At 43.3% G+C, this 25273-nt stretch overlaps 1 protein-coding gene across 2 annotated transcripts in view; it reads left to right on the forward strand.

The window, feature by feature from the left end:
• Positions 1-24994, forward strand: part of LOC306886387 (cytoplasmic dynein 1 heavy chain 1) — a 76145-nt gene extending 51151 nt beyond the window's left edge. Inside the window, exons 46-79 of one of the 2 annotated variants that reach the window (XM_079443441.1) lie at positions 511-625; positions 701-862; positions 1081-1295; positions 2927-3131; positions 3947-4120; positions 4195-4314; positions 4390-4510; positions 5499-5694; positions 9059-9176; positions 9249-9464; positions 10498-10710; positions 10788-10915; positions 11198-11351; positions 11450-11596; positions 12608-12758; positions 12838-13091; positions 13240-13374; positions 13921-14015; positions 14251-14425; positions 14508-14583; positions 14706-14866; positions 14938-15049; positions 15211-15271; positions 16097-16220; positions 16296-16409; positions 17005-17175; positions 17253-17470; positions 18172-18275; positions 19808-20016; positions 22298-22451; positions 22528-22670; positions 23632-23800; positions 23883-24007; positions 24611-24994. In XM_079443441.1, coding sequence (XP_079299567.1) covers positions 511-625; positions 701-862; positions 1081-1295; positions 2927-3131; positions 3947-4120; positions 4195-4314; positions 4390-4510; positions 5499-5694; positions 9059-9176; positions 9249-9464; positions 10498-10710; positions 10788-10915; positions 11198-11351; positions 11450-11596; positions 12608-12758; positions 12838-13091; positions 13240-13374; positions 13921-14015; positions 14251-14425; positions 14508-14583; positions 14706-14866; positions 14938-15049; positions 15211-15271; positions 16097-16220; positions 16296-16409; positions 17005-17175; positions 17253-17470; positions 18172-18275; positions 19808-20016; positions 22298-22451; positions 22528-22670; positions 23632-23800; positions 23883-24007; positions 24611-24739 — 5164 coding nt within the window. In that variant the 3' untranslated portion in view covers positions 24740-24994. Of the gene's footprint in view, positions 1-510; positions 626-700; positions 863-1080; positions 1296-2926; positions 3132-3946; positions 4121-4194; positions 4315-4389; positions 4511-5498; positions 5695-6688; positions 6885-9058; positions 9177-9248; positions 9465-10497; positions 10711-10787; positions 10916-11197; positions 11352-11449; positions 11597-12607; positions 12759-12837; positions 13092-13239; positions 13375-13920; positions 14016-14250; positions 14426-14507; positions 14584-14705; positions 14867-14937; positions 15050-15210; positions 15272-16096; positions 16221-16295; positions 16410-17004; positions 17176-17252; positions 17471-18171; positions 18276-19807; positions 20017-22297; positions 22452-22527; positions 22671-23631; positions 23801-23882; positions 24008-24610 lie in introns of both variants that reach the window. The other variant, XM_079443442.1, reaches the window with a different exon arrangement.
• The last annotated feature ends 279 nt before the right edge of the window (positions 24995-25273 follow it).

Here is a 25273-nt window from a genome sequence, read left to right on the forward strand (position 1 = left end):
ACCTCTGGCTCTGCTCCCCTTAATTCAGTTCTTCAGACTGGTGTGCCTCTAGAAGCTTGCGTTCTGCAAGTGAACGTTGCTTTATTGTTCATCCCAAAGAGGCACAAAATCACTTTCACAGACTTTTACATTAAATGTTCCCTCCTGCCCAACTCAATCCCAGCAGCTCCTTAACCATCTTCAAGAATCAGCTAAAAACACATTTCTTCCATCTTTATTTGACCCTCCGACACTTGCACTCTATTCGTATTCTTACTGCTTGTGTTCTTTAAAACAAAAAAGTCCTCTAACACTTGCTTTCTCTATTAGTTTTCTATTCTATCTACTTTTCTTTTTATTTATTATATAAATAACAAACTAAAAAAACCTTGCTATGTGTACTGTGCTAGGCTAACCGAGACTTGTCATAGCACTTGAATATTATTGCTCTTTGCTCATTTAGCAAATGACTAAATGTAAATGTAACACCGCTGACGGTTCAGTAACCTCCCGCTGATGTTCTCCCTCCAGAATCTTCCGTCAGCCACAGGGTCACCTGCTTCTGATCGGCGTCAGTGGTGCCGGAAAGACCACTCTCTCCCGCTTCGTGGCCTGGATGAACGGACTGAGTGTCTACCAGATCAAGGTTGGAACAAACTAATAATTGCCTGTCAGGTTTTATGGTGGTTTGGGGCTTTTGTAACAGATGGTATCCTCACAGGTCCACAGGAAATACACCGGTGAGGACTTTGACGAAGACCTGCGGACAGTCCTCCGCCGCTCCGGCTGCAAGAACGAGAAGATCGCCTTCATCATGGACGAGTCGAACGTGCTGGACTCGGGCTTCCTGGAGCGCATGAACACGCTGCTGGCCAACGGAGAGGTGCGACCCCTGAAGAACCGCTCTCCGTCTCGAGACTCATTCTTCCCACTGGTCGCTCTTATGCGACTAACTTTCTAAGTTGCGGTCGCATGAGCACATGATTTGGTTGCAATTGTTTGCTATGACATAAGATTAATCAATGCATGCTGATGAATAGTTTTTCTTTTATCATAGTTTTATATATCCCTGCGTGTTCTGAGCGCTCTGTGCCGTTGCAGGTGCCCGGCCTGTTCGAGGGCGATGAATATGCCACCCTGATGACGCAGTGCAAGGAAGGAGCGCAGAAGGAGGGCTTGATGCTGGACACTCACGAGGAGCTGTACAAGTGGTTCACCAGTCAGGTGATCAGGAACCTGCACGTGGTGTTCACCATGAACCCGTCGTCCGAGGGGCTGAAGGACAGAGCGGCCACCTCACCTGCCCTCTTCAACAGGTGTGTTTGTGTGTTTGGCACATGCTATCATCCATACATTTCATGCATTTGATCAGTTCACGCTTTCCCTGGCACTCAAGAGGAATACGTTAACTTAGGGTGTGATTAGATCAAGTCAACAGTGTGACTCATTTTTGAAGGAAAGTTTTGTCTGAATGATGATTAGACTCACTGTTTTGGATCGCTGCATTTAATCTGTGAAAGCATGCCCAGAATGAGGTGTTTGGTGTGTGATAGTCAACAGTAATAGCATGTGCAGTGACAGCCTCCCCCGGGTCCTAACGCCCGTGAGGAGTTTTAATCTCTAGGGGGCGATGTTGGCCTACTTCTAATTAAATTAGTAAGTAAAATGGCCTACACCAGCGTTGTCTAATTAAACACACCTGATCTAGCTAATCAATTCCTTCAGGCTAATTTGAAAACTACATGGTTTGTGTGTTGGAACTGAGTTTGACACCCCTGGCCTACACAAATAACATTTAGACTGTTTCTGATTAAATAAAGCAGTAATTGATGTCATAAAATGAGTATATTTTGATTTAAACGTCAGAAGCTATAGCTTACATGAAAAAAACAATCACAAACATGACACTTGTAAATTAATGTTATATATACTGATTTATTTAATTTATTCAAAGATTTTCAGAATTTTTACAACTCTTGATTTAGACAATCTACAAATGTTAAATCTTAAAATAAAATGTTAGGGTTAACTGCATCTTTCTGGGGGGAAAAATGCAGCGATTGATTATAGTTTATTTATAGTTACTTTCAAAGCTTCAGTGTGCTGTCAAAAAACCTTCATTATTGTTTATTGTTAAAAACTAACCAAAATTAAAAACGATTTTGCTTATAATTTCTGCTCAGGAGAGACTTGTTGTTTCCAAACAATCTGCAAAAATCCAGTATGGTGCATCCGTACTTGCTATTGCTAGCACCGTGAGCTACCGTGTCAGCTACAGGAATTCAGGACGTCTGCTTAAATGAAGAACTGTTAATGTCTGTTTCGGTCCACCTGCTTTTATGCAAATTTTGGGATATTGCGTTAAAGAAACACTGGAAGGAATGATGTGTGTAAATTCTAAAAATGTGCATCAAAAAAAGCTTTTGCACATAAACTACGATGGAAACCCATATACTAAATAAATTCCTTGGTGCACGTCAAAAAAAAGTCATGTGATTTTTCCTCCGCAGATCATGTGACTGGATAACTGGACTAAACAGTGCACTGATCTCATCACACACCATCTCAAGTGCTTTAATAATTTAGAAATGTCTGAGCCAAAGTCTGTCATAAAAATGATAACGCATCCCCTCCCATAACTGCCTCAGGCATCCGAACGAAAGATAACATGACGGTGTTTGTTTGTAGGAAAACAGCCACAGGTTCCCCGGTTGAGACGACTTTCATTTTATATTATTGATGCTTTGCACCAGTTTCCCAGGAAGTGGTGATTTTTTTTTTTTTTTTTTTTTTTTTTTAACACATGGGATGGAAACGGTGCTTTATTCGCAGATGTTTTATGTGATATTCTAATTTTGTGCATCAGTTAAAATCACAGCTAATGTCGACCCCTGTGTGCTCTCTCTCTAACCGATGATGCTTTTATGCTGGACTGATTTATCCTCAGGTGTGTGCTCAACTGGTTTGGCGACTGGTCCACTGAAGCGCTCTATCAGGTGGGTAAAGAGTTCACCAGCAAGATGGACCTGGAGAAGCCCAACTACAAAGTACCGGACTACATGCCCACCGTGTACGACAAGCTGCCGCAGCCGCCGTCCCACCGCGAGGCCATCGTCAACGGCTGTGTGTTTGTTCATCAGACGCTGCACCAGGTCAGAGAGCGGCTCTGCTCGAGTTAGAGCTGCACGATTAATCCTTAAAAGACCATGATCTCGATTCAAACACCCACACGATCGGATTTCTAAATGACAACGATTCTCCCGAGTCTATTAAACAGTTTAAAAAAGTGCTACCGGAACATTTAAACCTGTTCATACCTGACACAGAGAGCAGACCGTTACCAGAAACAGCTTCACAAACAGTCTTTTCAACTACACTATTATTTCTGTTATACAATCATTCATGTTATCACAGAAATACTGGCATGAAAGTTTATAGTTCGGATATAAACATTAATGTCTATGGTAGCGTTCAAAATAGAGCAAATCACCTTTTGAAAGTATCAAATAACCATTGTTGATTGCATTGGTTCACCACTAGGTGGCGACAAGTGACTTAAAAAAAGTTTGTCATTGAATCATTCGAGATTCGATCAAAAACACTGATTCATCCAGTAATGAAACAAGTGAAGTATTAATGAGTCATTGAATCATTCAGTCAAACCACTTTTTCATAATTTTTATATTTAAAAAAAATAAAAATAATAATAGATTTGTATATGTATGTATGGTATGTATGTGTGTATATATATATACACGTTACATTCATGCAAATTAAACACTTCTAAATAGACTGCAGCAATTAATATTTTTCTCGCAGCCTCTAATAAATTTAAAAAAAAAATTTTGTTAAGAATTGTGATCTTTATTTGAGACCAAAAAATCGTGATTCTCAATTTATCCAGAATCGTGCAGCTGTAATTTCAGTACACACTGTGATGCTTTATTTCTCTGTGTGTGTGTGTTAGGCTAACAACCGTCTGGCGAAGCGAGGCAGCCGCACTATGGCCATCACCCCGCGACACTACCTGGACTTCATCAACCACTACGCCAACCTGTTCAACGAGAAGCGCAGCGAGCTGGAGGAGCAGCAGATGCATCTGAACGTGGGTCTGCGCAAAATCAAGGAGACCGTGGATCAGGTGCACGCTTCACACCACATCACGCATGCAGATGCACCTGCTCGTTTAGCGTTATTAACCGTGTGACGTCACAGGTGGAGGAGCTGCGGCGCGACCTGCGGATCAAGAGTCAGGAGCTGGAGGTCAAAAACGCTGCTGCCAACGACAAGCTGAAGAAGATGGTGAAAGACCAGCAGGAGGCCGAGAAGAAGAAGGCAAGGGTCATCGTTTCAGTGCTCTTGTGCCGCTGCTCTTGTGAGTTAGCTGACGGGTGTTGTTTGGCTTAACAGGTCATGAGTCAGGATATACAGGAAGCGGTTTACAAGCAGCAGGAAGTGATTAAAGACAAGCAGCTGAGAGTGAAGCAGGATTTGGACCAGGTGGAGCCGGCCGTCATCGAGGCTCAGAACGGTACGGTTCGCTCTCCTCTGCGCTTCCTCTGCTGGGGTTGCTGTTTGACCAGATTCACTTTGCAAAAATCTGCTCATATTAACTAGAGGTCGACCGATAGTGGATTGTACCGATATCTAGGATGGACCAAACTGGCCGATACCGATTAATCAACCAATAGTTTTTAAAATGGACACTGAACGAAAACTTAAATAGTGCTTTACTATTAAAAAAAAAAAAAACACTACTGAATCATTACTAAGGATTACTATGATATTGCTAAGGATATTGTGTATATATACTCTTAAACTTTATTTGCTTCTATCTAGGGCTGCCCCTAATAGTGGACTAACCATTAGTCGACCAGAAGAGGCTTGGTCAACCAAAATTGTGTTAGTCGCTTAGTTGCAGAAAAAATAAAATGATTCTGAGGTTAGTTTTGAACAGCAGATGGCGCTGCATGCTTTAGAAACAGCTGTACTCTGCTCGTTTCCAAATGCACAATACACCATTTTACAGCCTAGGGTGAAGTCAGTACGTACATTAACTACGATTTGGAACAACTATAATGTAATTTAATGTACAACTATATGAATGGCGCTCTATGGCGTGGCAGGATTTTCTGTCGGCTGCAAAACCGATAAATCGGTCGACCTTTAATATTAAATACAGTATCAGTTTGAAATAGTTTTTGCTGTTAGTTGTGATTCACTAAGGAAATATTCACTGGTTTGAGGGCCCAGATGAGAACTGCTGAGTTTACGCTCCATATTTGAGAAACATTTGGATGATAATCAAAATGACTGTTTACATCTGCTCTAAAACCAGAAGCGCCACCTAGTGACCGGCTGTGACTGTCAGTCGCCAGAGACATCAGTGGATATTTCCTTCCCTTCTTTCTGCTTTCAGCTCTGTCTTGTGTTTGCCAGCGGTGTTCGGTGGTGTTTCACTGCGCTAACCTCTTCCTGTCTTCACTCTTTCCTCTGCTCACGGCTTGTGGCTCTTTTAGCTGTTAAATCGATTAAGAAGCAGCACTTAGTGGAGGTGCGATCGATGGCCAACCCGCCGGCGGCAGTCAAGCTGGCTCTGGAGTCCATCTGTCTGCTGCTGGGCGAGAGCACCACCGACTGGAAGCAGATTCGCTCCATCATAATGCGCGAGAACTTCATCCCCACAATTGTGAACTTTTCTGCTGATGAGATCAGGTGACTGACTGCGGGGTGCGGAGCGGCGGCCGTAGCGTGTAAAGAGGACCACCGTGCTCCGAGCTCTGATTCATGTTTATTTGTATAGCACTTTTCACGATACAAATTGTTGCAAAGCAGCTTTACAGAAAATTAAAGTTTCTAAATTTGACCCTGTAGCACAGAAGCAGTCATGAGTAGCACAGGTATATTTGTAGCAATAGACAACAATACATTGTATGGATCAAAATTATACATTTCTCTTTTATGACAAAAATCATTAGGATATTAAGATCATGTTCCATGAAGATATTTAGTACATTTCCTACCGTAAATATATCAAAACTTCATTTCTGATTAGTAATATGCATTGCTAAGAACTTCATTTGAACAACTTTAAAGGAGATTTTCTCAATATTTAGATTTTCTCAGACAAATATTGTCCGATCATAACAAACCATACATCAATGGAAAGATTATTTATTCAGCTTGATTGATTGATTGATTTATTAAGATGATGCATAAACCTCAATTTCAAAAAATGTACCCTTATAATTGGTTTTGAGGTCCAGGGCCATCTTATCAGTGGTGACTATGTCAAGACTTTCCTGTAGCTCAAATAGTAGAGCATGGCGCTAGCAACGCCAAGGTCATGGGTTCGATTCCCAGGGAAAGCAAGAGCTGATAAAATGTAAAAACTAACTTGAATGCAATGCAAGTCGCTTTGGATAAAAGCGTCTGCTAAATGCATAAATGTAAATGTGATGTCCATATGGCAGAAATGTACAGTAAAGTCATGTAGTTAGTTAATGTCATGTAATCAAAGAGACGGTGAACACTATTAACAGCAACGATTACATGTTGTGATCAAACTTATAGCCAAATTTGGTAGTTTTGTGTGTTGGTATGGTCATGTGACACGGTCCCTCTTTCCGGCGCCGCAGCCGCTCCGCTCCCCCGCGGGAACCCATGTGTCCTCACGGTCCTAAACCCCACACCTCCATTCCCTCTCTAGCGGTCAACTCGATTAAGAAGCATCATCTGGTTGAGGTTCGTGCTATGGCCAACCCTCCGGCAGCTGTTAAACTGGCTCTAGAGTCGATCTGCCTCCTGCTGGGGGAGGAAACTAATGACTGGAAAAAGATCAGACAAGTTATTATCAGAGACAATTTCATCTCCAGCATAGTCAACTTTGTCTCTGAGGACATGAGGTATAATCATCTCTTTCATATATCTTCCTCTCAGTATGAGACGGACACGTTGTTTCGTTTAGACGTCACGGCATGGATTCCCAAACCAGGGTTCATGAGTCAAAGAAGAGAGAATTAATCAGAAATGTAATGTTAGAATAAACTAAATCAAAATATAACACTAAAATAGTTTAAATTATATTAATTTTTCAAAATTGATGTATACATAAAACGAGCTTCCATTGATGTATGGTTTGTAGGGGCGTTGAAATGAATCGATGCATCGTGATGCAGACGTGGATGATTCTGCATCGATGCAGTAATACACCATAATCGATTATAGCCTACGATGTCATTTGCATAAGCGCTTGTCACGCGAGTATTAAAAATTCACTCTCTATTTTGAAATCTGAGCTTGGCTTTCTCCCGCGTATGGCACGTGTGTGCACTAGAGACACATGCGGCGGGCTTCATGGCACAGAATATGTGCGGAGACACGTGCGCATTACTTCCACTCGCTGTTATTTTAGTCTTTTACTTTAGATATGCTGTAATTTCTGCTGTTTGGAGTGCAGTACGTAATAGATGCATGAAACTCACGTACTGACAGACGTCCGCGTGTACTGTGTGTTTGTCCTGAAGCTCGTGGCTGCAGTTAAATGCACTTGCATCTAGCTTCATGATACAACATTGATGTAAACACTGTCAGTGTGTTTTCAGAACAGGACTAAACGTCTGATATGTGGAAATAAATCTGTGCATTAGTGTAAATGCAGTCTATTAAAGCTGCCAGTGTCTATCTCAGTAGGCCTAATAATCAAATGGCAATAAGGCTGGAAAAAAGACAAACCCATAACTGTGATTATCTGTAAGCTTTCAATACTTAAAGCACTCCAGATACTGAAAGTGCTTTGTTTATCACTTGTAGTTGTCTTTTCCCCCTTTTATTACTTTATATTTGCTTTTACGTTTTGAAGCTATATTTACTTTTAATTCTTAACAATAATGAATTATATATTAATTAATTAACATAATAATTTTTAAAAGTAGCCTGCTTATATAATCTAATAAAAATGCACAAAATAAATTTGATATAATCATGATGCATCGTGATATCGAATTGTTGACATGATTCAATTCGATTACGATTATCGTGAAACCAGTGCCGATTCACACCCCCAATGGTTTGTTATGATCGGACAATATTAGAAAATCTGGAATCTGAGGGAGCAAAAAATCTAAATATTGAGAAAATCTCCTTTAAAGTTGTTCAAATGAAGTTCTTAGCAATGCATATTACTAATCAAAAATGAAGTTTTGATATATTTACGGTAGGAAATTTACTAAATATCTTCATGGAACATGATCTTAATATCCTAATGATTTTTGTCATAAAAGAGAAATGTATAATTTTGACCCATACAATGTATTGTTGTCTATTGCTACAGATATACCTGTGTTACTCATGACTGCTTCTGTGCTGCAGGGTCAGATGTCATGTGACCATTAACGGACTATGAACATGTCAATGTCTTAAGTCATTGAAATTAGGGCTGTCAAGCAATTTAAGTTTTTAATCTAATTAATTGCATGATGTGCCATGTAATTAATCTAATCGCAAATTAATGCATGTCAATTAGTGCTGAGGGATTAGTTATTTGTGTTAAATGAGAAAAGCATTGAATAAACACTACAAAAATATCTTTAAAAACAATTAAATTAATACTCTAAATATGAAACCAAAAGTGCCAAGTAGCTGTTAATAATAGAGTCATTAATTCAACTGATTCATTCAGGAACGAATCAAGTGACTGTCTTTATGAACAAGTCACTGACTCCAACAGCGCTGTGTTGATCGAAGACGCTTCTGCTGTGGCTTTGATTGGAACTTTTCATTTGCAAATTGAGCAAAAACAGACAATAGTGGCAGTATCTCAAATTTAACAGAATATTAACTCGTTTATTGTAACAATAAATAATAAAAAATAGAATAGTTATTTTAGAGTAATAATAGAACAATAGAGTAATAGAACATGTGTTTGTTGGCTGGTTTTTATTGTATTTGTTATACTTGTTTTTTATTGTTTTTGCCATGAAAATAGTCTATGCTGATATGGCATTAAATAAAAATATACTACTGTCTCATGATGAAATCAAAGTCTGCTTCATTCTAACACGCTCTTCCTGCGTCCCAGCGACTCCATCCGTGAGAAGATGAAGAAGAACTACATGTCCAACCCCAGCTACAACTACGAGCAGGTGAACCGGGCGTCGCTGGCCTGCGGGCCGATGGTCAAATGGGCCATCGCTCAGGTACGACACTGACCGCTGAAGCTCTGCGTCTGAACGAGGTCTGCCTCTGCTGACCTCTGTCTTTGTGTTCAGCTGAATTACGCAGACATGCTGAAGCGGGTCGAGCCTCTGAGGAACGAGCTGCAGAAGCTGGAGGACGACGCTACAGACAACAAGACCAAGGCCGAGGAGGTGGAGCAGATGATCCGGGATCTGGAGGCCAGCATCGCGCGCTATAAGGAGGAGTACGCCGTGCTCATCTCTGAAGCTCAGGCCATCAAAGCTGATCTGGCCGCAGTGGAGGCGAAGGTACGACTGCAACACTCACTGACTGCAAACATTAATGAAATCGGCACATTTTAATGGGATGGAATATTTCTGCTCTTTAGAGGAAGTTGTTTATTCTGTTGTTGCCATTGAAAAGGTTTTAAATCAAATGAATCCAAATGTAGTTTCATGAAAATGAAACTTTAGTGCTACTGTTTTTTTTTAAAGATTTAAATCTGATTTTAGACATGAAAATAGCCAAAGATGATGGTGTTCAAAAATTAAGCCAACAAACAATTCTTTTCAATGCATTTCATTTCTTCCTCATTTGAAAGTCGCTTTGGATAAACATCTTTTAATCAATAAACGTGAATGCAGAACAGGAGAGACCATCAAATGCTCCTGTTTTAGGTTCAATTTGTAACTTTAATTGAACAGCACAAAATTCACAGAAGTGACCCTGGAGCACAAAACCAGTCATAAGGGTCAATTTTGTGAAAATGAGATTTATATATCACCTGAAAGCTGAATAAATAATCTTTCTTATGATAGGACAATATTTGTCTGAGATACAACTATTAGAAAATCTGGAATCTGAGGGAGCAAAAAAATCTAAATATTGAGAAAATCTCCTTTAAAGTTGTTCAAATGAAGTTCTTAGCAATGCATATTACTAATCAAAAATGAAGTTTTGATATATTTACGGTTGGAAATGTACTAAATATCTTCATGGAACATGATCTTAATATCCTAATGATTTTTGTTATAAAAGAGAAATGTATAATTTTGATCCATACAATGTATTGTTGGCTATTGCTACAATTATACCTGTGCTACTCATGACTGCTTCTGTGCTCTAGGGACATATATGAGCTTTGACTCTGTGTGATTTTTGAAGAACAATACGAGCACCTCTTGAAGCATGTTCACCTCCGAGCTTATTGTGCAGAAAGCTGCTGTTTACACAGCCATCAGAAGTTCCTGAGGGAAACCTGTGGTGGATTAGTCTTCTGGCTAGTATTCTCTGAACAACTGTTTAAGCTTGACTAGTCTTTAATCTCCTGGATTGGTGCAGGTGAACCGCAGCACAGCCCTGCTGAAGAGTTTGTCTGCTGAGAGGGAGCGATGGGAAAAGACCAGCGAGACCTTCAAGAACCAGATGTCCACCATCGCCGGAGACTGTCTGCTCTCCGCCGCCTTCATCGCTTACGCTGGTTACTTTGACCAGCAGATGAGACAGAACCTCTTCACCACCTGGTCCCATCACCTCCAGCAGGCCAACATTCAGGTATAATGACAGAGTAATGTGATAAAGCCACACTCAGTGCTTTAAATCCCTTCTGACCTGCACTTTCTCCCGTCCAGTTCCGCACGGACATCGCCAGGACTGAGTATCTGTCCAATGCAGACGAGAGGCTTCGCTGGCAGGCCAACTCCCTGCCCGCTGATGACCTGTGCACCGAGAACGCCATCATGCTGAAGCGCTTCAACCGGTGAGAGCCCAGACCGGACGCGGGATTATTGAAGGACTCTTGCTAGGGCTGTCAAAATAGCGGATTTTGCACTTAAATATTATCAATTTTCGAATGGCATTTGAATTTAAAAGGCGTAATTTCAGTTAGGGGGGGAAAAGCTTTTGGTTCGTCTCCAAGAGGGTGCATCGAGCAAAATGTTACTAATGCACGTTTATTAAAGCAATAAAATATTCGTAATTTGAATTTTTATTTGACAGCCCTAACTCTTGCTGATTCTCACACGTGTGTCGTGTTCCACAGGTATCCGCTGATCATCGACCCATCAGGTCAGGCCACGGAGTTCATCATGAACGAATTTAAAGACAAAAAGATCACCCGCACCAGCTTTTTGGACGATGCCTTCAGGAAGAACTTGGAGAGCGCTCTGAGATTCGGCAACCCTCTGCTGGTGCAGGTATGAGGCCATCCCTCGTCCTCTTATTATTACCGTAGAAACCGTCAGGGTCCGGACGTTTGCTCATTAATGCCTGTGTGTCCCTGATTCTCTGTCAGGACGTGGAGAGCTACGACCCCATACTGAACCCGGTGCTGAACAGAGAGGTGCGCAGGACGGGCGGCCGAGTGCTCATCACGCTCGGGGATCAGGACATCGATCTGTCGCCTTCCTTCGTCATCTTCCTCTCCACACGAGACCCCACGGTAATGCCCTCGTGCTTCACACCGTCTGTGAGAGATCAGACCAAACAGGGCTGCAGGATCAGGACAGAAATCACAACAGCTGGTTATGTCCCTTTATCTTCTTATTCTCAGTAGAATTAGGGCTGGGCGATAAAACGATAATTATCGCGATAATAATTATTCTCGATAAAACAATAGCAAGAGTTTGATATAATTGTAATGCTCAGATTTACAAATCGCCATCATTTACCATGGATTTACTGTAGTAACTCTAACTGCACCATGGTATTGTGGCAGAAATGTAGGATATTCATATGGAATTTTATTATATTATTATGTATTCAATGTATTAAAGGAGTAATTGAATATAATTACAGTATTTTTGATATAGCATTTGTGCATTTATACCAAATGTATTTAGACTACTGTTTTTCATACAAATATCTAGAAAGCATATAGTTGTGTTTTTATCATGGTATTGAGGTGCAGTATGTGTGGTTTTAACTGTTTATCATGATCTAAATGTGTGCTACTGTGGAAGACCAATGGTTAACTTTAAAACACAAGCAGTCAGAATCATTCCACTTCACTATATGAAAATGGTTGTTGTTTTTGGTAACGAGCATAACATTTACAAATGCATAACTCAAGCTACTGTCAAAAATGCATTTCTTAGAGACAAAACAAAATGTAATATTACTAATATTGCAGCCTTCACTGCAATCTGTGCTGAAGATACTCGTCAAAGTCAGGCCACACACTGATTCCTCATTTGAAATATCACTCGCATGCAGAAACGAAGAAATATTTTTTTTCTAATAAGATATTAACTTTAAGGAGAAGTAATTGGAAAAGTGTAAAGAATTCAAGAACGTGAAGTGTTTGTCATGTTCTGACCATAAAGAGTAGTTTAATTTAAAGAGTAATTAACCGTCTGGTTTCTACAGCTGTAACTTAGGAGCAAAAATCTGCCTTTAAACTTGAAAGAAATAAAGATTTGAAATGAACGGCTGAATTGTGACGTGTCTGCAGGTGGAGTTCCCTCCTGACCTTTGCTCTCGTGTGACCTTCGTGAACTTCACCGTGACCCGCAGCAGCCTGCAGAGCCAGTGTCTCAACGAGGTCCTGAAGGCCGAGCGTCCGGACGTGGACGAGAAGCGGTCGGACCTGCTGAAGCTGCAGGGTGAGCGATGGAGAGCGTCACAGGAAGTGCTGTCGGCTCATTAAGGAAGTGTTAATGTGGTTCTGTTGAATCTGCGCAGGTGAGTTCCAGCTGCGTCTGCGTCAGCTGGAGAAATCACTGCTGCAGGCCCTGAACGAGGTCAAGGGTCGCATCCTGGACGACGACACCATCATCACCACCCTGGAGAACCTGAAGAAGGAGGCGGCGGAGGTGACCAGGAAAGTGGAGGAAACAGACATCATCATGCAGGAAGTGGAGACGGTGTCTCAGCAATATCTGTCTCTGTCCTCGGCCTGCAGCAGCATCTACTTCACCATGGAGGCTCTGAACCAGGTCTGAGAGTGTGTGTGTGTGTGTGTATGTGTGTGTGTGTGTGTGTGTGTGTGTGTGTGTCTCTGTGTGTGTGTCTCTGTGTGTGTGTCTCTGTGTGTGTGTGTGTGTGTGAGAACTCTAGCTCATGCTGGGTCTGTCTCTTTCACAGATGCACTTCCTGTATCAGTACTCGCTGCAGTTCTTCCTGGACATCTATCACACCGTGTTATACGAGAACTCCAACCTGAAGAGCGTGAGCGACCACACGCAGCGCCTGTCTCTCATCACCAAAGACCTGTTCCAGGTGAGCACTGAAGGCCCTCACACCAAACACACATGCTCAGCACAGAGGAAGAGTCCAGACTGAGACAGATTCTCGTCTCTCGCCCAAAAACAGATTCATGTTTCCTGTTCAGGTAATAAAAGCACGCAGGGAAATAAACAACTAATTTAATGCAAACCTGCAATCATTAAATGACGCAGATACAGTCCATCTGACTCGATTTACTAGTGTTTTTGCTGCTGAATTTAAACGCATTTGACAATTAAAGCAGCTGTATGGAGTTTTGTGTGTTTTTGTGACTTTGGAGCCCCCTAACAGTGGAATAATTAGTGTTGCTGCTGTAAAGCAAGTTTTGGACCTGCTCAGCAAGCACACATACTCCCAGAACAGGCGTTTGGGAAAGAAACAGAAAACCGTGTTAGAAGTCCGTGTACAATCAGAACCATTTAAAAATAACTTGATAAGGGAGATAAATGTGCTGCTACTGCATTTTTTTTGCATCGTCTTGGTTTTGAAGGGCCTTTATTCAGGAAACATTTAGTGAGGTGTGGTGGTTCTTCTGTTCAGGTGGCGTTTAACAGAGTCGCTCGAGGAATGCTGCATCAGGATCACATCACGTTTGCCGTGCTGCTCAGCCGAATCAACCTGAAGGGCTTGACCAGGTACAAACATCAAGAAACTAAATGTTCAGATTTCTCTTTTCATTAATAAGGGAGTTCATCTCCACTCGAATTCAGAATTCTCTTTCTTTCTTTTTTAAACTCTTTTATTGAAAGAGCAGAAGCTGATTTCAGGCCTTTAGAGCTTTAACTCTGGCTGAGAGACGGTCTTGCTCACGATCAGAGCTGTGTTTGTTTGAGGATGTGCAGCTCAGATGTTTCTCCTCGTGTTTCACAGCGAGCCGTCATTTGATGCAGAGTTCCAGCACTTCCTGCGTGGGAAAGAGATCGTGCTGAGCGGGATGACCGTGCCGAAAGTCAAGGGATTGAGCAGCGAGCAATCCGAGGGCATGGTGCGCCTCAGCCGCCTGCCTGCGTTTAAAGACCTGGTGTCCAAAGTGCAGGCCGACGAGGTGAGCGTCTCTGCCTGTCCGTCCTGTATGTCTGTTCTTCACCGCAGAGCGTCTGAATGTGCAATGCCTTTCTGTCCTCCAGCAATTCTTCATGTGGATCGAGAGCAACTCGCCGGAGCTGTCAGTGCCTTACCTGTGGACCGAAGAGAAGACGTCCAGTGAGTACAATGCATTTTCACAAGCGTTTTTACATGCATTTTCACACATTTTCACAAGAAGTAGTTTTCACACGCAGCTTCCTGTGAGAGGCTGCAGGAGTGACGTGTTTGTGTGTCCTCAGCTCTGATCGGTCAGGCCGTCCACCAGCTGCTGCTGATCCAGGCGTTCAGACCCGACCGTCTGCTGGCCATGTCACACATCTTTGTGTCTAAAGTCATGGGAGAGAACTTCATGGCCATCATCGAACAGCCGCTGGACCTGGCCAATGTCGTGGACAGTGAGGTAGGGACGCGTGTCTGTGGTGTGCTGATGCTGCGATGGTGCGGCTGCTTCATTAGTGCTCTTGTGTGCAGGTGAAGCCGGGGATACCGGTGCTGATGTGCTCCGTGCCTGGATATGATGCCAGCGGATTGGTGCGGGATCTCGCAGCAGAGCAGAACAAACACATCACCTCCATTTCCATCGGTAAGAACCTTCAGCACATGTACAGCCAGTGTTGAGGGATTACTTTTTCAAGTTACTAGTAAAGTAATACATTACTTTTACATGTATGGTGAAGTATCAGAGTTACTTTTTGAAATCAGTTTCCCATTTATTCACTGACCCTGTGTGCGGTCCATCTTCAGGTTCTGCTGAAGGCTTCAATAAGGCTGACCGAGACATCAACACGGCAGTGAAGTCCGGCAGGTGAGCAGACCAGCTGACCCTTCACACTCCTAACTGTGCGTTCACACCGCCGCCGGCAACAGCGTCAAAATTCGCTCTGGCTGCCCTGCCAGCGACGCTGTAGAACGATTTGTTGACGCTCTGACGATCGAGCGCTTGGTCTTGTATTTAAAGGAGCCGCATAAAGGTTGATCTTGACCACAGACTGACCACAAGTAGGGTATAAGTGAAGTGACATTCAGCCAAGTATGGTGACCCATACTCGGAATTCGTGCTCTGCATTTAACCCATCCAACGTGCACACACACACCGTGAACACACACACACACACCGTGAACACACACCCGGAGCAGTGTCTTGCTCAAGGGCAAGTTTATAGGAGACGTTTAATAGCCTAGGTCTTTAATTAACATTAACATTAATTTGTGCGCAGCCTACGTTCCAAACTGTCCTGGTTGAAGTTTAGCCTAAATGCAATTGGTCAAATCGGTGGTTTTGAGCAAATGAATTGCATTTCTGCTGAAAAACTAGAGTTCTAGCGTGAAAATGCTTGTGGTCGGAACCAAAGTTTACAGAACTGCGTTCTCTGGAACCCTCTCAAGCGGAGGACTTCTACATTCCGATTGGTTGCCGCCCAACCGCGTCATAGCTCATTACCATAAAGTTGACCTGATTTCAACTCTCCTCGACGCCCTCACCGTCCAAGACTCGCCGGAGCTCGCCGCCGGCTCACATTGAAAATGAATGACTTCCGGTCACTTTGACGCTCTCGCCGGCGGCGGTGTGAACGGAATGTGATTGGTCAGGTCTGCTGGTCATGTGATCTGACGTGTGTTTGTGTGTCAGGTGGGTGATGCTGGAGAACGTTCATCTGGCTCCTGGTTGGCTGATGCAGCTGGAGAAGAAGCTTCACTCCATGCAGCCGCATGCCAGCTTCCGGCTCTTCCTCACCATGGAGATCAACCCCAAGGTCGCGCATCACTTCCTGTGCTCACTGTTGTGTTATCATAATGCGTTGTCTGACAGTTGACCGTGTCTCCCTCAGGTCCCTGTGAACCTGCTGCGGGCCGGACGCATCTTTGTGTTCGAGCCTCCTCCCGGTATGAAGGCCAATATGCTGCGCACGTTTAGCAGTATTCCTGTGGCGCGCATGTGTAAGGTGAGCGGCATGCTAACCGCTAGAAGTGAACCAGTAGCGTCTGTATCGTGATCACGGTACCGATTCCTGCAACACTGAATCTCTGGTGCATCGAATCTGAGTCACATTTACTTGATCTGTGTGATATTTGTGATAGGAAATCATCATAAGGACCATTATTTTTCAGCCTTTCTAGCGATCCCAGTGCTCCTGATAGTTATTAAACATCTACAATTATCTTTATTTGTAGGTTAATGATTAAGAAAAGAATTGGAGGAAAAGATTGCTCGGTGATTTTGCTTTGGAACCTTCAGAAAACTTTAACTCGATTTTTATCAGAACTGACTTTGCTGACTATCGACCTCAGATGGGTGTAGCTGTGTTTTGAAGGACTTTTAAAGGACAATGTAAAAATAGCTCATTTTTTAAAATGTTCATTGTGACTCATTTTGCCAGCCCAGGTCACACATAGTGGTATAATTCATATCTACTGTCAGTGTTTCCTCTTCACCGTTAATTCTCCATCTCCAGATTAATCTGACATGGGCTTTCTTGCAGTCGTTCGCTGGTGTTTGGTGTGATTTATTCATTGCTCACACTGTCTCTCTTCTCTCAGTCTCCTAACGAACGAGCTCGCCTGTACTTCCTCCTGGCCTGGTTCCACGCCGTCATCCAGGAGCGCCTGCGCTACGCTCCGCTGGGCTGGTCCAAGAAGTACGAGTTCGGAGAGTCGGATCTGCGCTCTGCCTGCGACACGGTGGACACCTGGCTGGACGATACGGCGAAGGTGACTATACGGCCCGGTCCTCTGCCCTGTTCTTCTCTATCTGTGTGTGAGATCTGAGCGTCTGTCGTTCTCCGCAGGGCCGGCAGAACATCTCTCCGGATAAGATCCCGTGGGCGGCGCTGAGGACACTAATGGCCCAGTCCATCTACGGAGGCCGCATCGACAACGAGTTCGACCAGCGGCTCCTCAACACCTTCCTAGAGCGTCTCTTCACCACCAGCAGCTTCGACAGCGAGTTCAAGCTGGCGCTTAAAGTGGACGGACACAAGGACATCAAGATGCCCGACGGCATACGGTCAGCGCAAACCCGTTCTGTTTCATTACCTTTGTGTCGTGTTCAGCTTTACAGAGAATGGTAAAATAAAAAAGTTTAAAACGAGAGAAATGAAAGGGATGGTTCACCCCAAAATGAGAACTCACCATCAAGTCATTCCAAACCCGTAAGACCTTCGTTCATCTTCAGAACACAAGTGAAGAGCTCTCTGTTCCTCCATAGACAGCAACACATCTGAAATGTTCCCAGACCCAGAAACATAGTAAGAACATCGATAAAACCGTCCATGTGACATCAGAGGCTCACCTTCAATTTTGCAAAGCTAGGAGAATACTTTTTGTGCGCAAAGAAAAAAAAACTAACAATTTATTCAACAATTCTTCTCCCTCGAGTTACTGTCTTCTGCCGTTTTGGAGAGTACCACGACGCATATGCGTGCTTTCCCCAGAACATCATCAGCATTGTTTATTTCAGCATGAGCGCTCTTTCTCCTGAATGTAAACAACGCTGATTACCGATTATTTTGACTGCAAAAGTGCATATAACTGCAAATGTGAGGCATCTTTATAACCCCAGTGAACGCAGAGTCCTGTTTGATTCATAATTGATGAATTTTGAACCATTAGCACTGTTATGTTCCTGTTTGTTTCTGTGACGCTGAAGCGATCTGTGCTGTATAAAGCGCTGTATATCTGAGTGTGACTGTGTTTGCTGTGACGCAGGCGTGAGGAGTTCATTCACTGGGTGGAGATGCTGCCGGACACTCAGACTCCGTCCTGGCTGGGTCTGCCGAGTAACGCTGAGAAGGTCCTGCTCACTACTCAGGGTACGAGCGTCTGTGGGACTGACTTAAAGACTGTTTACTCCTGAACTCTCTGACTCTTCTCGTCTCCATCTCTCTGTCTGTCTGTCTTGAGGTCATTCTGTCAGTTTCCACAGGCTTTCATCTTGTGGTTCTTCATCATCAGAGCACACCTCCTCGGCTGCGTATGCTAGAGTCGTTAGCGCTGTACGCAGCGGAGCGGGTGTCTTCTGTCTCCTCAGCCTCCAGTAGCTGTATTTCACTGCCGTCATGTCACCGGCTCTTTGTCTTGATGCTGTTTTCTCCTCCTCAGTTCAGTTCATTCCTGCTCAAATGCATGTCATCCTCAGCGATACCCTCGTCAACAACAGACGCTGGACTTGCCACGATGCCCCGCTTTCACTTTTTATTGGATATTTAGGGCTTAAGCACCGCAGTGCGAGGATCCTATTGGAATTGCTCAGTTCTCTTCTCCGAAACGAATCGCATTTTTGAGGGCCTGAACATGCTCAAAAACTCACGAAACTTTGCACACGCATCAGAACTGGTGAAAATGTACATCTGGTATGGGTTTCAGAATTGTGCATGGCAAAATGACTCGATAGCACCTCCTATAAAATTTTAACGAAGTGCCCCTCCCGCTACGTTTCACGTACATGTAGGAAACTCGGGACACACATGTAACACACCAATACCTACAAAAACGTCCCCTGGTATAACATCCGAAACCCAACAGGAAGTCAGCTATTTTGAATTTCCTATGATTTTTGTGCAGTTTTTGCCATTTTCAGGCCTCATACTTTAACAAACTCCTCCTACAGTTTTAATCGGATCCGCTTCACATTTGGTTTGTGTAATGTAAAGGCCTTTGCGACGCTAAATTGGGAAGATCTTGAGTTTTCGTCAAAGGGCGTGTCCCTGGCGGCCTGACAAATTTTGACGTTTTGCCATCAAACAGGAAGTTGCTGTAACTCAGCCACACAATATCCGATCTGCCCCAAACTTCACGTTTGATAAGAGTCCTGTCCTGAACACATCTAAAGGCCAATATTCATTCATAGTCATAGCGCCACCAGCTGGCAGTGGACAGTTTGGCACATATAAATGACTTGGACACATTCCGTCTATATTTACCACTTTAAATGCATATTGCCCACCATTCGTTGTTTTCCTGAAGCCACCGGGAGCCGGGTGCAAGGGCCCTTTCAATGCTGCTTGCAGCTTTAATTGAACTATAAATGAAACGCAAATTGAATTGTTGACCACTGAAATTCAAACAGCACTTCGAACAAAACTCTTCATTAGGTGACTGCACATAATTTAAATCTGTTCTATTCCTCTTCGTTCATATTATTTTCCTGATTCGCGAGAGTGTTAGCGGCATCAGACCGTGGCAAGTCTTCCAGTAATTCCTCGTCAGGGTTTTAGCACTTGAACCTCCTTATTAACACTGAGCCTGAACACTGTTAATTTGATCTCCCTCCTTCACTTCCTGTGGGCGTCTCCCTCCCGTACCTCACTTCCTGCTCCCGCGGCCGCTCCTTCCTCCCGCTCAGGCATTGACATGATGGGGAAGCTGCTGAAAATGCAGATGTTGGAGGATGAGGACGATCTGGCGTACGAGACGGAGAAGAAGCAGCGCAGCACGTCCTCGTCTGACGCGCAGCCAGCCTGGATGAGGACGCTTCACACCACGGCACGCAACTGGCTGCAGCTGATCCCGGAGTCGGTCAGCCAGCTCAAACGCACCGTGGAGAACATCAAGGTACGACCCAAGCCTCATTCACTTTCATCCAGAGTGACCCGTGTTGCGCTCAAGGTTTACATCGGATCAGTTCATTTGAGAAACATTGTTACGGTTTTGAATATTGCATAATGCTGAAGGCTTTGTATAGAAAATGAGGAGAGAACGTAGTTTTTATGTCATGTGAATAATCATGCAACCCTCTACACTGCCAGTAAATCACTCGCATATGCGACTAAATCTTCACTCTGGGTGACTAAATGTGTAATATTAGCCACTGGCTACGAATGCTCAGATTTTACTCGCCAGTGTGTGAGTTGGAGGCTCAGTTTAAGTTTAGCACAGATATATTTTCACTCACCGAACACTGAGCGCTTCAGAGCTTCACTCTCAGTCAGGCGATCTGTGATATTCTTCAGTTCATCTGAATGGATGCAGCGCACCTGTATTTGACGAACCGTAAACTCTAGTGTGACGCGCACGACTCGCCGTTGCTTTATCTCTCTCTCACACACACGTTCCTTTGGAATTCTTCAGCTTTTAAGAACTGCCGGGTTCTCCGGTCGTGGGCGGAGCTCATGCGCAAATGGCAATCTCATTGGCTGGAGCTCACTGTCCCTGTTTAGAGTTCAGTGCATCAGTTCGAGCTGACACACACAACCTGAACATTCATGAATCCAATTAATCCTTAGTGTGTTTTATATTGTTCTGACTAGAATTCGTATTATTACTATTATTATTATTATTATTATTACCTTATCTCATTATCTTATCAGGATTATTGTTAGGTGTCCCCCCCCATTCTACAAACACGGGGGTGTATAGGTTTGGTCCTTGGCTAGGGGTGGGTGATATGGCAAAAATATCATGATCTTTTTTAGAAATATCACGATTTTATCAGGATTCTTTGTCATGTTGGTTTTTCTATTTTGCAAGTTGTTTGAGCAGTGCAGCAAACTCATTTCCTATTACTTTCCTATTATAAAGACAAAGCCTTTCAAGGTAACAAAATATAAAAAGTATGGCAGATATTTAGGCCAAAGTGGGTGAAGAGAAAAATCATTGTCATTTATTTTATCTTTATTAAAAAATGAGAGCAAAGATGCAGATTACAAATACACACAATATACAAATAAAATAGTGTTTTATTTTCAGGTAGGTTACAATAAGTGTATGTAGCCGAGCATTCAAGAAATGAATGAACAAATATAAAAATAAAACACTATATAGACTGATTCCTATTAAAGCAACTGTATTAAAGTTTCTCTTCAAGAGTAATGAGTGATTGTTCTGTGTTTGGTGTTTTATTAACATAAAGGAATAATTCACCCAAAAATTAAAATAGGCTAGTGTTTTATTCTTATAACCTTCATTTACTCAAAAGTTGTTTTAAACCTGAATGAGTTTCCTCCTCCTGCTAAACATAAATGCTATTTTAAAGAAGGTGGAAACCCCAGTAGTTGTTGGTCCCTGGTGTGTTTCCTCCTGCTGTTAAAGTCCGTGTGCTCCAGCTACTGTTTGGTTACCAGCACAAGACAGAAATTAATACAGGTTTGGGAAACATGTGAGTGAATAAATAATGACAGAAATTACATTTTAGGGAGAACTATCCCTTTAATGACAGTCGACAGCATGTTTAGTTCTGTCCCTTTAAGAGCTGCTCCCATCTAATACACAGACACACATCCGTTTCTCTCAGCTGTTTACTTTCATTTTAGACATAACCAACTGGGTTTATACATAACCCTTGTGTGTTTGGACAGTATTAGCACGAAACATAACTTAGTTCAGTAATCAGGCGCTGTTTGATGGGCTTCTTAGTTTTTTGCTCAGAAACGGCGCACGTCAGACCAGCACGTGAATGAAACGTTTAACTAGTAAGGCTTTAAAGCAGATGCAGATAATGTAGTTGTGTGATTGTGAATAAGTGCAGTGTCCCGTGAGAGTGACTCTACCGCCGAGTTAGCACTGATGTGAATGTGTGGCGTTGTACAGTAGCCTACATTGATACGGCAGCGCCACAACTGCAGCTGATCGGATGTGCGCTGTTGCATGATCAAACTAACTTCTTCAAAAGCAGCTCAAGCACCCCCCGCCCCAAGCTGTGCACACCACTGAGTCTGCGAGAAAACTAAAACATGTACTAGCCAATGGGGATTCAGTTGCCAAGGTGTCTGTAGAGGGTTGTGATGATTTAACAGTCACTACCTTGATGGCAGTTCAGATTGTGGCCGTCATAAACACAGATTGAGCGCTCAGCGTTTGGTCTTTGACGGCTCATGCAAGCGTCTTCTCTTCCCAGGATCCTCTGTTCCGGTTCTTCGAGCGCGAGGTGAAGATGGGCTCGCGGATGCTGCAGGATGTGCGTCAGGATCTGACCGATGTGGTGCAGGTGTGCGAGGGCAAGAAGAAGCAGACCAACGACCTGCGCTCGCTCATCAACGACCTCGTCAAAGGTGAGTCCGCGGAGTGACCTCTGACCCTTCAGATGTGTGTGTGCTGGGTCACTGACACGCGGTGGTGTCTCCGCAGGTATCCTGCCCCGCAGCTGGTGCCGCTACACCGTCCCAGCGGCCCTGACCGTCATCCAGTGGGTGGCAGACTTCAGCGATCGCATCAAGCAGCTGCAGCAGATCTCGCAGGGAGCGGCCAGCGGCGGCGCTAAAGAGCTCAAGGTGCAGTGACACAGATCCAGAGAACAGCAGCTCACACGCTTCAGCCACAGCAAACTGACTCTGCATTGTTTGACTGCATGTCAGGGTTCGAAGATGATCGGTGCTTTTTCTGTAACAGAAACAGTGCTTGAGAAAGGGTTGTCAGGTTGGGAAGATGAAGTAAATCACTGGAAATGTTTTGATTCAAAAGGAAAGCTCTGATTGGGGGATTTAAACTCAACTGGCAACCAGGAAAGCTTGTTACCAATGTCACATTAGTTTCTGTAACGCTTTATACAGTACAATACAGATTGCTTCAAAGCAGCTTTACAGAGACAAGCAAGAAAATGGTGATTCGGTGACGCAAACAGCTGTAAAACAGCTCTAAACAGTAGTATACAGTCGTCATGCAGATGAAATCGGTTAATTGTTGATTCAGTTCAGTGTAAAGTCCATCAATTCTGGAAAGAGGTTGATTCATCTATGAAGCAGCTCTGGAAAAAGCAGTGGCCTCATCATCAGCTCTGTTCAGTTCACTTCCAATAATGCATTCGATAATGTTTCCAAATATTAAGTGTCTCTAACTGAATAATTCATCCAGTTCCATCCAAGATGATGCAAATGCCAAATTAAAACGAAATTAATCCTGTTTTCAGGATTAATATTCGGCAGCAGGAAAATATCACAGACAATTATGTCTAATAAATCAAAAGAAGCGTGATTTATCATGCAGCCGTCTCTGAACTGAACTGACTTGATCTGAATAATGACACTGTTGTCTTTTAGAGCTGCTTTACAGCAGAATCTGAACTAAAACAGTTGAGTTTCCATCATTATTTCCCTGGTTATCACAGCGAATCTGCTAGGACTCTATCTGGATTGTATAAAGCGCTATAGAAATAAAGCTGACTCGACTAGAGCAGCTTAGACTCCGGAGACTCGGGGCTTCCTCTTCAGCTTTCTAAGTGTTGTTCTCCTGCAGAACATCCATGTGAACCTGGGCGGTCTGTTCGTGCCGGAGGCCTACATCACGGCCACACGGCAGTATGTGGCTCAGGTCAACAGCTGGTCTCTGGAGGAGCTGTATCTGGAGGTGAACGTGACGTCTGCACAGGGAGCAGCGCTGGACGCCTGCAGCTTTGGCATCAGAGGTGAGCGAGCGGCCCGAGAGAGAGAGATGATGAGCGTGTCCGTGTCTGCTGGAGTCTGAGCGCGTTCTGTCTGTCTCTGCAGGTCTGAAGCTGCAGGGGGCCACCTGCACCAACAACAAGCTCTCGCTGTCCAACAGCATCTCCACAGAACTGCCGCTGACGCAGCTGCACTGGATGAAGCAGAGCAGCGCCGAGAAGAGAAACATGGTCCGTCCGCTCGCACATGCTGCTCTCCTTTAGTTTATTTCACACAAGAATAACATAAATACAGTAAAAACAAAACAGAAGTGCAATCCCTTTACTGTGCAGAAAGACACTGAAAACCCAAAGGGCTTATTTAGAGCCTCCACCTAAACCATAAAGAGAACAAAATCAACAACTCAGGAAGTTAAGAGCGCTAAATTACAACAACAAATGTGACCCTGGACCACAAAACCAGTCATAAGGGTCAATTTTCCAAAATTGAGATTAATACATCAAACGCTGAATAAATGATCTTTCCATTGATGTATGGTTTGTTATGATAGGACAATATTTGTCTGAGATACAACTATTAGAAAATCTGGAATCTGAGGGAGCAAAAAAACTCCCAAGAATCTAGTCGTGTGCACTTGAGGCGACTCGATAGTCATTTTTGATAAATCCTTAGGGTATCATTTTTTACCACTAAAATAATCAACCCTGATTTAATTTTTTTGATATTTAAAGATAATTGAAATGAAACCAGATAGCATAAGCAATTCGAGCATCACTTGCATTGTTCCTCGGTGAAGTAGAGCCTGATTGCTGGTGTGTGTCTGTTTGCTGCAGGTCACGCTGCCCGTCTATCTGAACTTCACACGCACCGATCTCATCTTCACCGTCGACTTGGACATCGCCACCAAGGAAGACCCGCATCACTTCTACGAGCGCGGCGTCGCCATCCTCTGCACCGAGTAGATGCTGCTGAAGCAGTCCCTAACCTTTACTACTCCTTCCTGTTCGTGTAGCGAATCATAGCTCTGCATGTCATGTGTTTAACTGGGAAGGGGTTCGAGAGCCAGAAGCACGTTTGAAGATGGATTGTGTTCGGCTTTCTGAGGCACATGTTTTAACGGAACAGATGGGGATTGTGTTTTAGATGGAAAAATGGAAGTTGGTTCAAGTTTTGCATGATTGATGGCTTCTAATAAAGCTCATTTAGATTAAACCTTCCTACAGTGTGTTTTATGTGTCCAATATGACCCTGGAGCACAAAACCAGTCATAAGGGTCAGGAAATTCAGATTTATACATCATCTGAATCTGAATAAATGATCTTTCCATTGATGTATGGTTTGTTATGATAGGACAATATTAGTCTGAGATACAACTATTAGAAAATCTGGAATCTGAGGGAGCAAAAAAATCTAAATATTGAGAAAATCTCCTTTAAAGTTGTTCAAATGAAGTTCTTAGCAATGCATATTACTAATCAAAAATGAAGTTTGATATA

Source organism: Barbus barbus, assembly GCF_936440315.1.
Source record: "Barbus barbus genome assembly, chromosome: 20".
NCBI lineage: Eukaryota > Metazoa > Chordata > Actinopteri > Cypriniformes > Cyprinidae > Barbus > Barbus barbus.